The 13,906-nt window shown below is 35.2% G+C and overlaps 1 protein-coding gene across 3 annotated transcripts; it reads right to left on the bottom strand.

Annotated features, from left to right (window-relative positions):
* Positions 1–7,447: 7,447 nt before the first annotated feature.
* RECQSIM (RECQ helicase SIM) lies at positions 7,448–13,036 on the bottom strand. 3 transcript variants are annotated; one of them, XM_079019774.1, is made up of 17 exons: positions 12,884–13,026; positions 12,463–12,621; positions 11,720–12,294; positions 11,380–11,599; positions 11,182–11,292; positions 10,911–11,100; positions 10,484–10,802; positions 10,130–10,305; positions 9,703–9,759; positions 9,492–9,572; positions 9,201–9,264; positions 8,902–9,001; positions 8,723–8,806; positions 8,555–8,642; positions 8,314–8,439; positions 8,120–8,212; positions 7,448–8,021 (listed from the first exon to the last, which is right to left on the bottom strand). In XM_079019774.1, exons 3-17 carry the CDS (start codon positions 12,267–12,269, stop codon positions 7,719–7,721), a joined length of 2,562 nt encoding a protein of 853 aa, XP_078875900.1. In that variant the 5' UTR covers positions 12,270–12,294; positions 12,463–12,621; positions 12,884–13,026; the 3' UTR covers positions 7,448–7,718. The 3 variants fall into 3 exon arrangements, with proteins under 3 accessions (XP_078875900.1, XP_078875901.1, XP_078875899.1); XM_079019775.1 differs by lacking the exon at positions 12,463–12,621 and having other exon boundaries at positions 12,884–13,036; XM_079019773.1 differs by having other exon boundaries at positions 12,463–13,024.
* Between the last annotated feature and the right edge of the window lie 870 nt (positions 13,037–13,906).

The following is a 13,906-nucleotide window of genomic DNA, read 5'->3' as shown; positions in this document are numbered from 1 at the left end:
CATTTTAGCATTGGCATTAACTTCTTAGATACATTGGAGAGCCGTCCTGCCCTGAATTTCGTTTCGGGCAACTCTGCGGGCCAGAATTGGAAGAATTATGTCTGCTGAGCTTCCTTCACTTGTGTTGTAGAAGCTTCGGTCTCCATCAAATGACATAGGTTGATCTTGCTCTTCGCTCCCTATCTCCAAACATTCTACCCAAGGGGCGTCGGGCCATGAAAAGCCGAACGAGGGTTAGGAATTGGAACGAGAGCTGCCTGGGGTAGGTTCTCAACCTCGGGTTTGAAGTTATCAACATCCGAAAGGTTTTCAGCATGGTGATCATTCAAAGGGATTGGATGATCACTCTCTAGTTCTTCTTCAAACCATCCAACATTGTCTTTGTTCGGAAGGTACGGGTTGCCGTGGGGATGGAGTCCAGTTATGCTATCTATGCGAGAATTGGGGTAAGGAAATAATTATTAGACGAACTATCTAGATAATTATTAGAAAATCTTCATTAGTTACATCGCTATTTGTAAAGTGCATACCAGTCAAATGTAATCAACACATGATAGACTTTCGAATAAGTAACCTTAACTCCAAATTCACAAGGAATAAGGGTAAAGCAAAAACTTCACCGATTCTAAGTCTATAACATCCTAGTTACATATAGCCTTAGTGTATCCACTTAGCAACTATCAACTTAGTAATGAAGATCCTTTTTAGTTATCAAGTAAGTAATTATGGTAACACAAAACACCCCTATGGTATTTTAGACTTAGGTTCTGTTATAATGTTCTCATTGTGGTAATGTTGGTAAGTTTATAGAATTGTTGCTACATCATAACCATTCTTGGGCATATGCTAATCATTCCTCGGACCAGCATAGTTGATCAGGCTATGCCACTCCCAAGACTGACTATACATCCCCAAGCTTAGTTGTGATATTCAACAATCGTAATACTTTTGTTCTTGTCGTTGTGACACCGATTTTAGTATGAATGCAGGCACGTATACTTACTTAAATATTTTATTATTTAGAAGTATAAACTCTAAGTCAGAGTATTTTTAATCTCATTGTATTTATAGTTAGTATATCTTTTATGGGTTGATATACTCAATTCACTATAAACAATGCTCTGATACCAATCTGTCACACCCCAAAACCGAGAACGGCGGAAACGTTCTGGGGCGGAGGACGTCATGTGTGTATCACAACAATGTAAAGTAGTAAACAAGCAACAACATCATCCATTGCATTAATAGAATAATGCAGGTTGCAAATGTGTTCTTTCGTAGTATAAAACAACATAACGAATACTCAAATTAAAAGAAGAGTCTTGACTGCTCCGTCTTCTCTAAACCTTGCATCGGTACCTGTCTATTTGTAACCTGAGAATACAAGTTATTTTGAAAGCGAGTATCAGCAATAAAGCTGGTGAATTCATAAGTATTTTAATGTTATTGCTTTGATAAGTTGTTATGAAAGACTGGTGAATGTTTGATGAAACATTTAGTATAATTATGAAAACCCTAGAAAATCCCATATTTCCTACTAGTATAAAAAGTAGTCTTCTACCAAGACCCGAATGTTTTGAAAGTAGTCTTTAACCAAGACCTGACTGTTTTGGAAGTACGCATCACTTGAAAATGTGACGGTTTTTCCCTGTTTAACTATTATTATAAAACTATAAAAGTAATAATATAATAACTTATGTTGTATCCTTTGGTACAAAGTTACACATGACGTGGAAACTCGTCGTAAATGGTTCAACCGTAGACATCCGTAGATGTGCATTTAACTCTGTTGCTAACAGTCGGGTTTAGGAATAGTTAGTCCCTTATGTATACCTGTAATGGTATCAACCGAAAACATCCGAAGATGTTCATTTACCTCTGTAGCTAACAGTGGTTTTAAGAATGGTTAGTCCCACCAAGTATCCTTTGGTACTAGGATATAAAGTCCAATTTATCTCGTCGATGATGTGATTGTATCACAAGGTAAAGATAAGAAGGAGAACTATATAACAGTATCTACACATATAATATCTAATAGTAACCCATCATATATTATCTATGTAAACGTACTCATCTGAGCGTATCTATGTAAACGTATTCATGTAAACGTATCTATGTAAACATATTCATGTAAGCGTATCTATGTAAACGTATTCATGTAAGCGGAATCTCTGTAAGAGTATCCATATAAGTGTGTCCATGTAAGAGGAATCTCTGTAAGAGTATCCCTTCATATAGCATGTAGTCTAGACTCATGAATGAACTGACTCTGGTGTAATTTCTTTTAATAGGGAAAATGTTTTGTATCCCCTAAACTATTCCTATAATGGTTTACTAGAATGTAATTGATGAGTGTCCAAGTAGGTTTATATACCCTTGCTACCCAAAAGCGTCGGAATTGAATTAACTGATGGAACATTTATGACTATATATGTACACATGACATATAACTAATATTTAAACGACCTTCGGACGGGTACCCGATATCCCACCAGACCACATCCAAATCGAGGAAAAGGAAACATGGTGGATAGCCTTCCTAAGTCTTTTAAACATTTCTTATATAACTATACATATAGAGGCATGCAATTTATAATATAAAAGCATAAATGAAGTTTTGTAAAACCTTTGAAAAGTTTAATAAATAAGAATTTATGACTTGATGTCAGTTTATAAATCGATTCGAAAACCGTTTGACAAGACAGTTTAAGTGTGAGAAAACATTTGTTTGAAGCACAACTATAACAGATTCAAAAAGGAAACCTACAGTTTGTAAGACAGTTTCTAAAAATGTTTTAACATGTAAAAACGTTTGTGAAAACTATTTGAAGTACATATGAAAAGGTTCGTTTGTTCTTGTATATGAATGTATCTCCTTGAAATAGTATTTCTAGTATGTAAAAGTTCGTGATGTTCTCGTAAAACTATACATATTATAGTTTTCTAAAAGTGTGTCTCGTTTGTATAGTAATCCCTAGTGAAATGCTCACTTGTTATGAAAAGTATAATTTTTGTAGTGCCTAAGATGGGCACATATACATACAGTATAAGCAGAGTGTTTGATTTATACATATATAACAACATTTTTCATTTCAAAAGATATGATGTTATCGTGATATATTTTGCATACGAAAGTTTCCCTATAATAGTTATAAATCACATATGATTCCGTTGATAAAAAGCGTATAATGAAACTTTATATAACACACGATAATAATCGTGTGTTTTACTTGTATTCCCCCCCTTAAAAGCATATAAAAACATTTATAAAACATTTAAAAGTATGGATTATAGGGGTATGAACTCACATGATTGATTGAAGAAAGCGAAACGAAAACCGAGCTGAACTTCTACTCGAGAAAGCGGATTTCTTGGGATTCTCGGGAATCTCGGGAGCGTAAAACTTCCTTCCAAACTTGGATATGAAAACCGGGCCTTTGGGATGACTCCGAGGGTTGAAACGCAGAGCTTCGGCACGAGAAAGGGAAGAATTGAGCAAAATGGCCAGCATCCTCGCACCCTTTATATAGGGTCTGAATCCTCGGATTACGCTGGGCGTACCAAGGTATTACGCTGGGCGTAATCCGGATCAGACCGGTGACTCCTCCCCCAATAGATAATATCGGGTATTTATAATTAAATTAAATATTTTAATTATTATTAAACTTCAAAAATTCATATCTTCCTCATACGAACTCCGTTTTCGACGTTCTTTATATCCACGCGTAGGTGAGACTACGATCTACAGCTTTCGTTTAGACTCCGTCAGCTAATTTTGACTTTATTTTTAATATTATATTTTTAATAGGCCGGGACAGGAAAAGTCCGTTAAAATTTCATAACTCCTTCATCCGCTGTCTGTTTTCGCTAGATTTTTTACCGTTGTAATACCATTAATGAGATCTTCGATTCTCGTTTAGGTCATGTTGGAAAAATCCGCTCGATCTCGATTTCGAGTTTTTAACTGTCTACTGCTATGTCTGAAACTTCGAAAAATCATAACTACCTAATATGAAGTCAGATTTAGGCATTCTTTTTATGTACGTTTACGGTTTAATGATATCTAAAACCTTCATTTAGATACTTAAAGCTAAAAATTATTGTATTGAAACTTCGCGTTTTACGTCTATCATTGTTGTTGGTTTTGCCGAGAATCTTCGGTTGGTCATAACTTCTTCGTTATAACTCGGATTTTAGGGTTCTTTATATGTATGAAAACCTTGATACGATTCCTACTACTTTAGGAAAGTTAAATTTTGACCTAAATTTGACTTGTGCTCTATCATATTGTATCGAAATATCGGGTTGTCACAGTAATCCAGAGCAAGATACTACATGCATCCGCCGATACGCTGTCATTGTCCTCCACTAAAAACTGGAGATCAGAAAAAACTCGTATATGTACTCATTCTGGAACATTTTTGGAAATTATCGAACACACAAATGTATTGCATATTTGGAAGAAAAACATAGAAAAACCCTAAATCTATCTCTCTGGAACACCACTTTAGAATGTACGGCCGTTCCGGACGTCAGTTCAACATACGCTTTTCATGTTCGGAAGGTATGAAGTGTCAGATTCCGGACCTCATCCCCACCAATCGGCAATCACTCCGGAACAATATCATAAATACTTCGGAATATCGTATTCCGGAGCACACCTCGAAAACACATCGTGCACCGGAATATGCTATTTTAGATCAAGTAATCATTTTTCCAAAAAAAAAATTGTTGGTTATTTTTATTAGAATGGTTGTTTATAAGGGTTAGACTACTCAATTTCTCTTAAATGTTTGTCTAAATGTTTCTTTGTTTTATATTTGATTAAAATTGAGAAACTTAACATTTTTAAAAGTCAACAAACAACATTGGCTTATATAAGAGTTCATAAAATTTGCTAATTGAATGGTATTTTCAAGAGAATGAGTAACATGTTTTAACTAAACAAAACTCGTTTTTATAATATGAAAATATCAGACGTGGGGAAGTGCTTCTAGCCTTCCAAGTTCATGATCCAAAAACATCCCTGTCATGAACGAAGATGGGCATAAAATGGATTCAACATGCTATTTACATAAGTCAATAAATCCTGACAGAATACCAGTTTCATAAAAACTAAAACTGGCAAGTATTATTGCCTACCATCATAATGCAAGAATGGATAACCTTACAAAAACCCATCCAAGTTAAGTTCAATTGTGATTTTATTTGGAAAGCTTTGCAGCTAACACTGCCTCGAACTTATGGTTATGTATTGGAACCCAATTATTAATTGGGTGTTGTTTTGATGTTGACAGTTCAGGAATCTGTCAACCAGCAACTAGAGTTTTATCCGTGGGACTTCGGCAGTGTGAGGTAAGTCTCCTCACCATACCAATGGGTCGAAGGCACCAAGGCCGACCCATTTAGTTAGTTGTGATGATTATTGTGAATGGGCTATTGATACCTTATGGATTTATGTGAAGACCATGCGGGGCTTCCCATGGCAATTAGTTATATGTGGTATACTAGTTGATTGTGTGGTATTTGTTATGCTAGTTGTCTTCGTGATACTTGCATGGAAGACCTCAGGGGGTTCCTGAGACGGTTGGATATAAGGCCATGTGGGGTTTCCCATGGCATTCCAGGCTAAGACCATGTGGGGGTTCCCATGACAATGAGTTAAGACCATGTGGGGGTTCCCATGGCATCCGGTGTAAGACCATGGAGGGTTTCCATGGCACATTTATATGTTATATGTATGGCTTATAGGGTTTGTATATGTGTACTGTTAATTGATTATGTGTTATGTTGGTATGACATTTGTATGGAAGACCCCCGGGGGGGGGGGGGGGGGGGGGGCGTGGCAGTAGATTAAGACCATGCGGGGGTTCCATGGATGTGGGCTAAGACCACGTAGGGGTTCCAGTGGCACCCGGTGTAAGACCTTGGAGGGTTTTCATGGCATCCCTATATGTTTATGGGTATGACTTATGTGACTGATATGGTTTATGTAGTTGTTATAGCTAATATGGATTATGTGGTTATGTGGATTGTGTGGGGTATGCTCTGGGGAACTCACTAAGCTTCGTGCTTATAGTTTTGTTTATGGTTCCATGTATCATTATTTTGGAATGGAATGGCTCAGCTTGATCGCAGCACACACACTCGTGTTTTCCGCATTATGTGATTTTGGGATGAACTCTGATAAATGTTTTTAATTAGCAATGTTTTGGAATACTTATATTTAAAGATATTTTTGTTTTGACTATAATAAAAATGAAACTTTTACCCTCTATTTTTGGGTCGTTACAATTGTAACTCTAAAAATGTTCCAGTGGCTCTCCCTATGGAACTATATTACCATCATCAACCAACCTCATCAATTTTGCCTCAGAATGATTCATCAACATCAACAGTAAGGTCATCCAGAACAACAATCTTACCTTTAGACCTATAATCATCCCCGTGTATAGGGTCCTTGTAAAAAGGAACATGGTTGGTTGTCATAGGTAATAAATTACAAATTTGGTTACTTCCAGCACCGGAAGAACCATTTCCAGAACGATTTTCCCCGAGAAATCGATTAGTACCACTATCCATAACATTATCAACAACAAACAATTGTACTGTGTTGGGAGACATAGTAGTAACAAAACTACGAAAATATCTAACATCACTATCGCCAAGAATCTGCATAACTATATTTGATCCAGGACAATGAAAAGATAGACGAATTTGATTTTGTGTAATCTAGACTTGGAAGCAACCAACATAACCAACCCAACGAAGTTAATATCACTGGTTATATCTACATTAAAGCATGTGTAATCCAGAGCAAGATACTACATGCATCCGCCGATACGCTGTCATTGTCCTCCACTAAAAACTGGAGCTCAGAAAAAAAACTCGTATATGTACTCATTCTGGAACATTTTTGGAAATTATCGAACACACAAATATATTAAAAACACAAATGTATTGCATATTTGGAAGAAAAACATAGTAAAACCCTAAATCTATCTCTCTGGAACACCACTTTAGAATGTACGGCCGTTCCGGACGTCAATTCAACATACGTTTTTCATGTCCGGAAGGTATGAAGTGTCAGATTCCAAACCTCGTCCCCTCCAATCGGCAATCACTCTGGAACAATATCATAAATACTTTGGAATATCGTATTCCGGAGCGCACCTCGGAAACACATCGTGCACCGGAATATGCTATTTCGGATCAAGTAATCATTTTTCCAAAAAAAAAAATTGTTAATTATTTTTATTAGAATGGTTGTTTATTAGGGTTAGATTACTCAATTTCTCTTAAATGTTTGTCTAAATGTTTCTTTGTTTTATATTTGATTAAAATTGAGAAACTTAACATCGTTAAAAGTCAACAAACAACATTGGCTTTTATAAGAGTTCATAAAATTTGCTAATTGAATGGTATTTTCAAGAGAACAAGTAACATGTTTTAACTAAACAAAACTCGTTTTTATAATATGTAAACATCAGACGTGGGGAAGTGCTTGTAGCCTTCCAAGTTCATGATCCAAAAACATCCCTGTCATGAACGAAGATGGGCATGGAATGGATTCAACATACTGTTGACATAAGTCAATAAATCCTGACAGAATACCAGTTTCATAAAGACTAAAACTGGCAAACATTATTGCCTACCATCATAATGCAAGAATGGATAACCTTACAAAAACCCATCTGAAGTTAAGTTCAATTGTGATTTTATTTGGAAAGCTTTGCAGCTAACCTGCCTCGAACTGTTCCTGTATCCAAATGGCATTGTTTTCGTTTCTTCTTTTGGCGTGGTTGTTTCCATGGTCGATTTTTTCCTAACCTCTGCTTACGAATCTCGGGATCCGCCCAACCTTTTCCCCATTCTGCAAAAGATGAGTAAGATTTGGGCATCATAGTTTGGGACAGCAACATATCTGCTTCAGGCCAAACATAAAATGGTTCCTCTGATTTGCCCCTCAAAAATTCCAGCCCATGTTTAGTTGGTTCTGGAAATTTTATCTGAACATGTCTCTGCATACCAAAAAAAAAAGTATAATTTTAAATATGTAGACTAGTAGATGATTACATAAATCATTATCCTAAAAATCAAACATAGTTCAAAATACTACCTTCTCATCCCCTTCTCTAAGATACCCTTTGTCTTCTAGAATACGAATCAGACCTCTCCACCATAACAGATCAGTAGTAGCATGTTGTGGATTCTATTATGCACATAGATAATTTTAGCAAGGGCAAATTTGTAAAAAAAAAAAAAAAAAAAAAAAAAAAACTATGATCATGATTTCAAATACAATTAGATTACCTGTTCCCGGATTTTACTAACAATCATCCTGACATTTTCCATTTCCATCCACATTTGCCTTCTATTGTGCTTATAATCATCATCATCATCATCATCATAAGACCCCTCTACATGACTTCTTTTTTCCTGGATTTTAATACATACATTTTTTCATACAAAAACTAGAAAACTAATTACTATTATTATAATTAATGAATTCAATTCTGTTCTTTTTTATTATTATTAATTATTAATTACTCACATAATGAGCAGCAATGATCCCCATAAGAACTCGAGCTTCATCTTTCAAATCTTGCTTCTCTGGAGGTCCCTTAACACAAATATCACACCTGAGAAAAACCGATGATTTTTTTTTAATGAAAAGGCACAAATAGGAAAAAGAATTTTAACAACAAAGAATTTGACATACAAATGACAAGTTTCATGGCTAAAATCCTCCCCAAAATATTGTACTAGCATTTGGGCTCGACATTTATATGTACTCATAGCATATCTACAAAAGCATAAAAAGGGAATCATGAAGTATAATGTAAAGAGATTTTATAATAAAAAATGGAGATCTTGAAAAGGATAATATTGAAGGTCAACCTGAAGCAATCAGATAACATCTTATATGCTTGTTTAGTTTGTTCTTCACTTCTTTTGTTTGGAAGAAGGGATGGCATTCTTGATAAATTTGCATATAGAACTATTCAACAAAACACAGAAAGCTATAAGATAGTTATGGTATAGATAATTAACTGTGATTGTCAAATAATTATATATAAACCACAGATTAAATCTTTGAAATCATCAAATAGAGTGACCTAAAAGTTAATATTGGAACTTTTAACTCTTTTTAAGGTAAACCATGATAATTAAATGACTTAAAACAAAAAGTAACTCACCACAATCTGCCAATTTTCCATCTCTTCCAGCTCTACCTGCTTCTTGATAATATGCTTCCAAACTCTGTACATGAAAAGTATGTATGAAAAGTAAGGGTAATGTATTTGTATTGATTTGTTTATTAAAGAAACCTAATTCTAATTTCAATGCCTCAACAAGACAAAAAAGTTAAAAGTAGAATGTTGTAGAAATGAAAGTAGAAGGCCACAATACAGAAAGATATGAAAAAACTATATTGATTTTAGCCCTAAAAAGTGATTACAATATTTTTAAGGGTTTCAAGAAGATACCTGAGGCCAACCATAGTGTATAATTCTTCTTACATTTAGTTTGTCAATACCCATACCAAAAGCAATCGTTGCAACAACAACCTGAATGAAGAATTCAAAAAAGAAGTTGAATTTTGAAAACATTTGCCTTTTCATGTCAATTCATTATATTTGTGGGTGATAAATGATTGGGAGCTTTTCCAAATACTTCAATAAGTTTTATGATACATACCTGTACAGCATTTTCATGAAATTCCATGTGCACTTGTCTTAAATGTGATTTTGGTAGCTGATAAGAGCAGAGAAAAGAAACTATGTCACAATAAGTAAAATGTTTAAATGCAAACAATAACAATGTACTTTCATTGGTTTGTTTTTTATAGCAAAGTACTTTCATTTTTCCTATTATTAAGTCAGTACTTTGAAAAATCTTCCCAATTATAAGTTATAACAATGTCATCCATACACAAAGCAAATTTCACTGCTATAATTGGATAGTTTTCAAAGTATAGGAAAAAAAAGTGAACATACAATGCTATAATTGGATGAATTTTTCAAGGTACAATGCCTTAATGAGAAAAAAAAAAAACTGAAACTACAATGTTGTAATAAGTAAGATGCTTCAAAATATGATAAGACAAAGAAGTACAAAAATATACCTTTGCATGATAAGCAGCAGCTTTTACACCAAATCTACAGAGATACTTAGCTACGGTTAATGTATCTTTCCTAGTTGGGACATATATGATTGTTGACCCTTGCTCAACTTCTGTCTTCTTCCCTTGTATGCCACAAACACTTGGGGATGACCTTCCATTGAATTCTCCACATGTAACTGCAGTAATTCTGGTTATGAAATGAATGAATATGTAATCACAAGAAAAAGTAGGCCAAAATATAGTGGTTTTTATCTAATTTTCCAGGAAAAGTATGTTTAACACTAAGGGTAAAAATGCAACTTCTGATTCCCGTCATGTCATGCATCAAATAGGCAAAAAATAAATAAAAACTACCATCCAAGTCATCAGCATCCAGGAGTAGGTCACATTCATCTTCAAGATATTCAACCGAAAGTTCTTTTCTCTTTAAACTTTTATTTGGCAGAGATATATCAACATCATCATCATCATCAGTTTCAGAAGAAGCCCTTTCCTCTGTACAATCCAACCAGTTCTTGATTGTTTCATCTTGACTGGTTGTGCCAACTGAACTGCAGCTTGCAGGTGAGATTAAGATATTCTTTTTACTGTGTTTTTGGTTTCTTGTGTATGTTTCAATCAAGTCATGGAAGTCCTTCTCATATGAAGATGAACATGTTTTACTATGCTTCACCTACAAATACAATACCCAAGATTAAATCGGGACTCAGTCTCCATCTCTCGTTTGTGTAAAAGACGAAAATGCCCTCCTCATATGAGAAAAAAAAGAGAAAGAAGTAACTGAAAAACGAAGATTCGGGCGGAAAAAGGATGTGAGAACAATCTTTGGATCCTTTGACATTTTCAATGAGTTGAGAATATCTTCACAAACTAAAGTGGTGGCTGTAGCTGTTAATGCCATTATTGGTATATCAAACTTCAAGAAATCCAACTTTTTGGCACTAAAGTTCTCTCTAAGTGCAGACATTCGCCTGAAATGTCAAAAAAATATGTATATATATTCTAAAGTCACAACATTACCAATCCTTGAATCAAAGGGTAAAAAAGGAAACCTGTAGTCAGGTCGAAAATCATGACCCCATTTGGAGACACAGTGAACTTCATCAATTGCAAATAAAGCAATCCCACGTCTTTCTGCAAGGATTTGAAGTGGCTTTATCAATCTGCAAGAGAATGTTTAGGATTTTATTCGCCTGAAATACTTAAAAACAGGGATCCATTAAACATAGAAAATTTAACAAATCATTAACCTCAAGATTGTCTCAGGGCATACATAGATGATTTCATACATCCCTCTCATTGATTTCTCCTCAACAGTGTGATCAATCTGTCCAGATCCAAGGAAACAGGCTGACACACCATGTTTTGATAGTTTCAAGCACTGATCATGCATCAAACTTATCAAGGGTGATATCACCACCACAACCTTCCCAGTTAATAATGCTGGAATTTGAAAACATAAAGATTTCCCTACGAAAGAACTAAAGATGAGACAATAATTCTCCAAAAAGAAAGGTAGCGAAAGAACTTGGGACTTTCTCTAAGACTATTTTCAATTATAGGGATGAGGGTATTCAAGTCTTTTTTTACCTGATCCTGTTGCAGCAAGAACAAGGCAATCTTTGTGGGCCATCCAAGCTGCCAAGGCTTCCTTCTGGAATCTCTTTAAGGATGAGTAACCGAAATGCTTCTGCAGCAACGCATTAGCTTTAAGTTCCCAATCTTCTCCAACATGTTCTTCTTTGGAGTATGATGAATAAATGGGCTGTTGAATGGCTTCACACCCTTCTCCATGAAAAGACAAGACCTTTGTTCTTGAGAATGATGTTTCAGATTCAAGAGATGTCTTGTTAACTTTTGGTTTTCCTGCAGATTGCAGATGATCCATGATGCTTAACTGACGCATTCGCCCGCACGACTGTTTTCCAGGGGCAGATAAGTCTTTTTTCCTAGTAACTTTCTTGCTAGAATCATTTGATGTGCCTTCTTGATTTCTACTGCCAGCATTTAAAATGAAATCAATTGCATTGTTTAAAGATGGACCCACTTCTTTGATGGCTTTTGTAGCCTCTGAAATCTGAAACCCCATGCCCATGAGTTCAGCAATCACTTGATCAGAAGCTAAATTGTTCCCATCCATGGCAATGCATATATATATACAGTAGCTGCATCCAAGAGAAACTGTATGAAACTCAAATTTAATACAGTGTTTGGAAAGTAAAAGGCTAATCATGACAATCACCAGTGAACTTGATTGTTTGTACCAAAAATCACAAGTAAACTTTTTAATTGTTGTTATTGCAACTTTTACAGTTTGTAGCAAAATAAATTACCCCAACAGCTTTCGTTAAGGTCTCTTTATACTCCTGATAAAGAAGCAACTTCCACTTTCGTGACTCTATTCCGTTTAGGGCTACAATGTATGTTGGGGCCAATTTGAGATAGGCTGTTCGTTTGATGGGTAAGGATGAAAAAATAACAAAAACAAGCATCTGCATCAACAGAATAACTGAAAAGGTTGACGATTTGATATGAAATTGAGGCAAATACAGTCAACGAAGTCGGATGCCTAACTGAGTTGGGCTCGATGTCCGTTTTAGAATTTATAGGGTTCATGTAGGTTTCGAAAGTAGTAAAGAATATCAAAGGAGTAAAATGGATTAAAACAGAGAGGACACTTGGCAAAACGAAAACGAACTCAATGACGGAAATACAATAAGAAGTGTAAATTAGAATTGGTGTGTGAAGCCTTACAAGATCGATCAATATTTTCCGGTGGTGAAATTTGAAAATCACCAGAAAGACAGGATTGAGACTGACTGGGCGCGCATCTGAAACTCTAAAACGACGCAAACCGACCAAATTGGTGCAAAACTATATTCCATTTGGGACATTTGAGAAGGTATGCACCAAAGGTCCAAATAGTCCAAAAATTCTTGAGGGTAGTTAATTTTTGAGTATATACTCATTTGGTCTTTTTCCTTTTTTATATTCAATATACCATTGAATTTGTTATTTGCGTTCACCATAATCCTTTTGACCGGCTTTTGACTTGTGATAGTCGGTCAAAGGGTTATGGTGAACACAAACAACAAGTTCGATGGTACATTGAGTAAAAAAAAAAAGAAAAGTGACCAAATGAGAACGAACTCAACAGTTGGTTACCCTCATGAGTCATTTTCCCCGAAAAGTTAAACGAAATTAAAGTTGCAAAATTATCAAAGACTGCAACATTCTTTGGCTATAACGTATATGAAGAGCGTTTCAAAGGGGTAACTTTGTTAAAACATGGTTTATGTTATGCTTACTGTGGTTAGCTGTCAACACCTCTCTGCAAAAGGATATGACTGTGTATGAGAGGTATATTTATCAGCATAAACGTTTACCTCAAGGTATATTATGGTGATGTGTCTACAAAAGCAGCATTATATTGTACATATTGATGTTGTATCTTATCCCATGAATTCGATCTTAAAGCTAAGTAAAGTAAAAAATCACCGCACTTATGATTCCACTCGTTTGTAGACTTGTCTAGAATCCACGATACGATAAATCATTTGATTGGAAATGTAAATGTAGTCATGAAATGTGTCTGCTTAGTCAAGATTCCCCTAATAAATATTCAAGTGCATTACAAAGTTGTACATGTATGAATAATGTTCTTTTTGTGGGTTATGTTTTGAAGAGAAGCAAGAATGAATCTCATAAAGTCATTAATATCAGTAGGAGATGACGTGGGATTTGCTGTAAATGAGTAAAGGGAAAATGAATCAGGAG

The sequence above is a fragment of the Lactuca serriola genome, chromosome 9, assembly GCF_051521515.1.
Source record: "Lactuca serriola cultivar US96UC23 chromosome 9, Lser_US96UC23_V15, whole genome shotgun sequence".
NCBI lineage: Eukaryota > Viridiplantae > Streptophyta > Magnoliopsida > Asterales > Asteraceae > Lactuca > Lactuca serriola.
The sequence above is the reverse complement of the archived record's forward strand: the minus strand, read 5'-3'. Positions and strand labels throughout refer to the sequence as shown.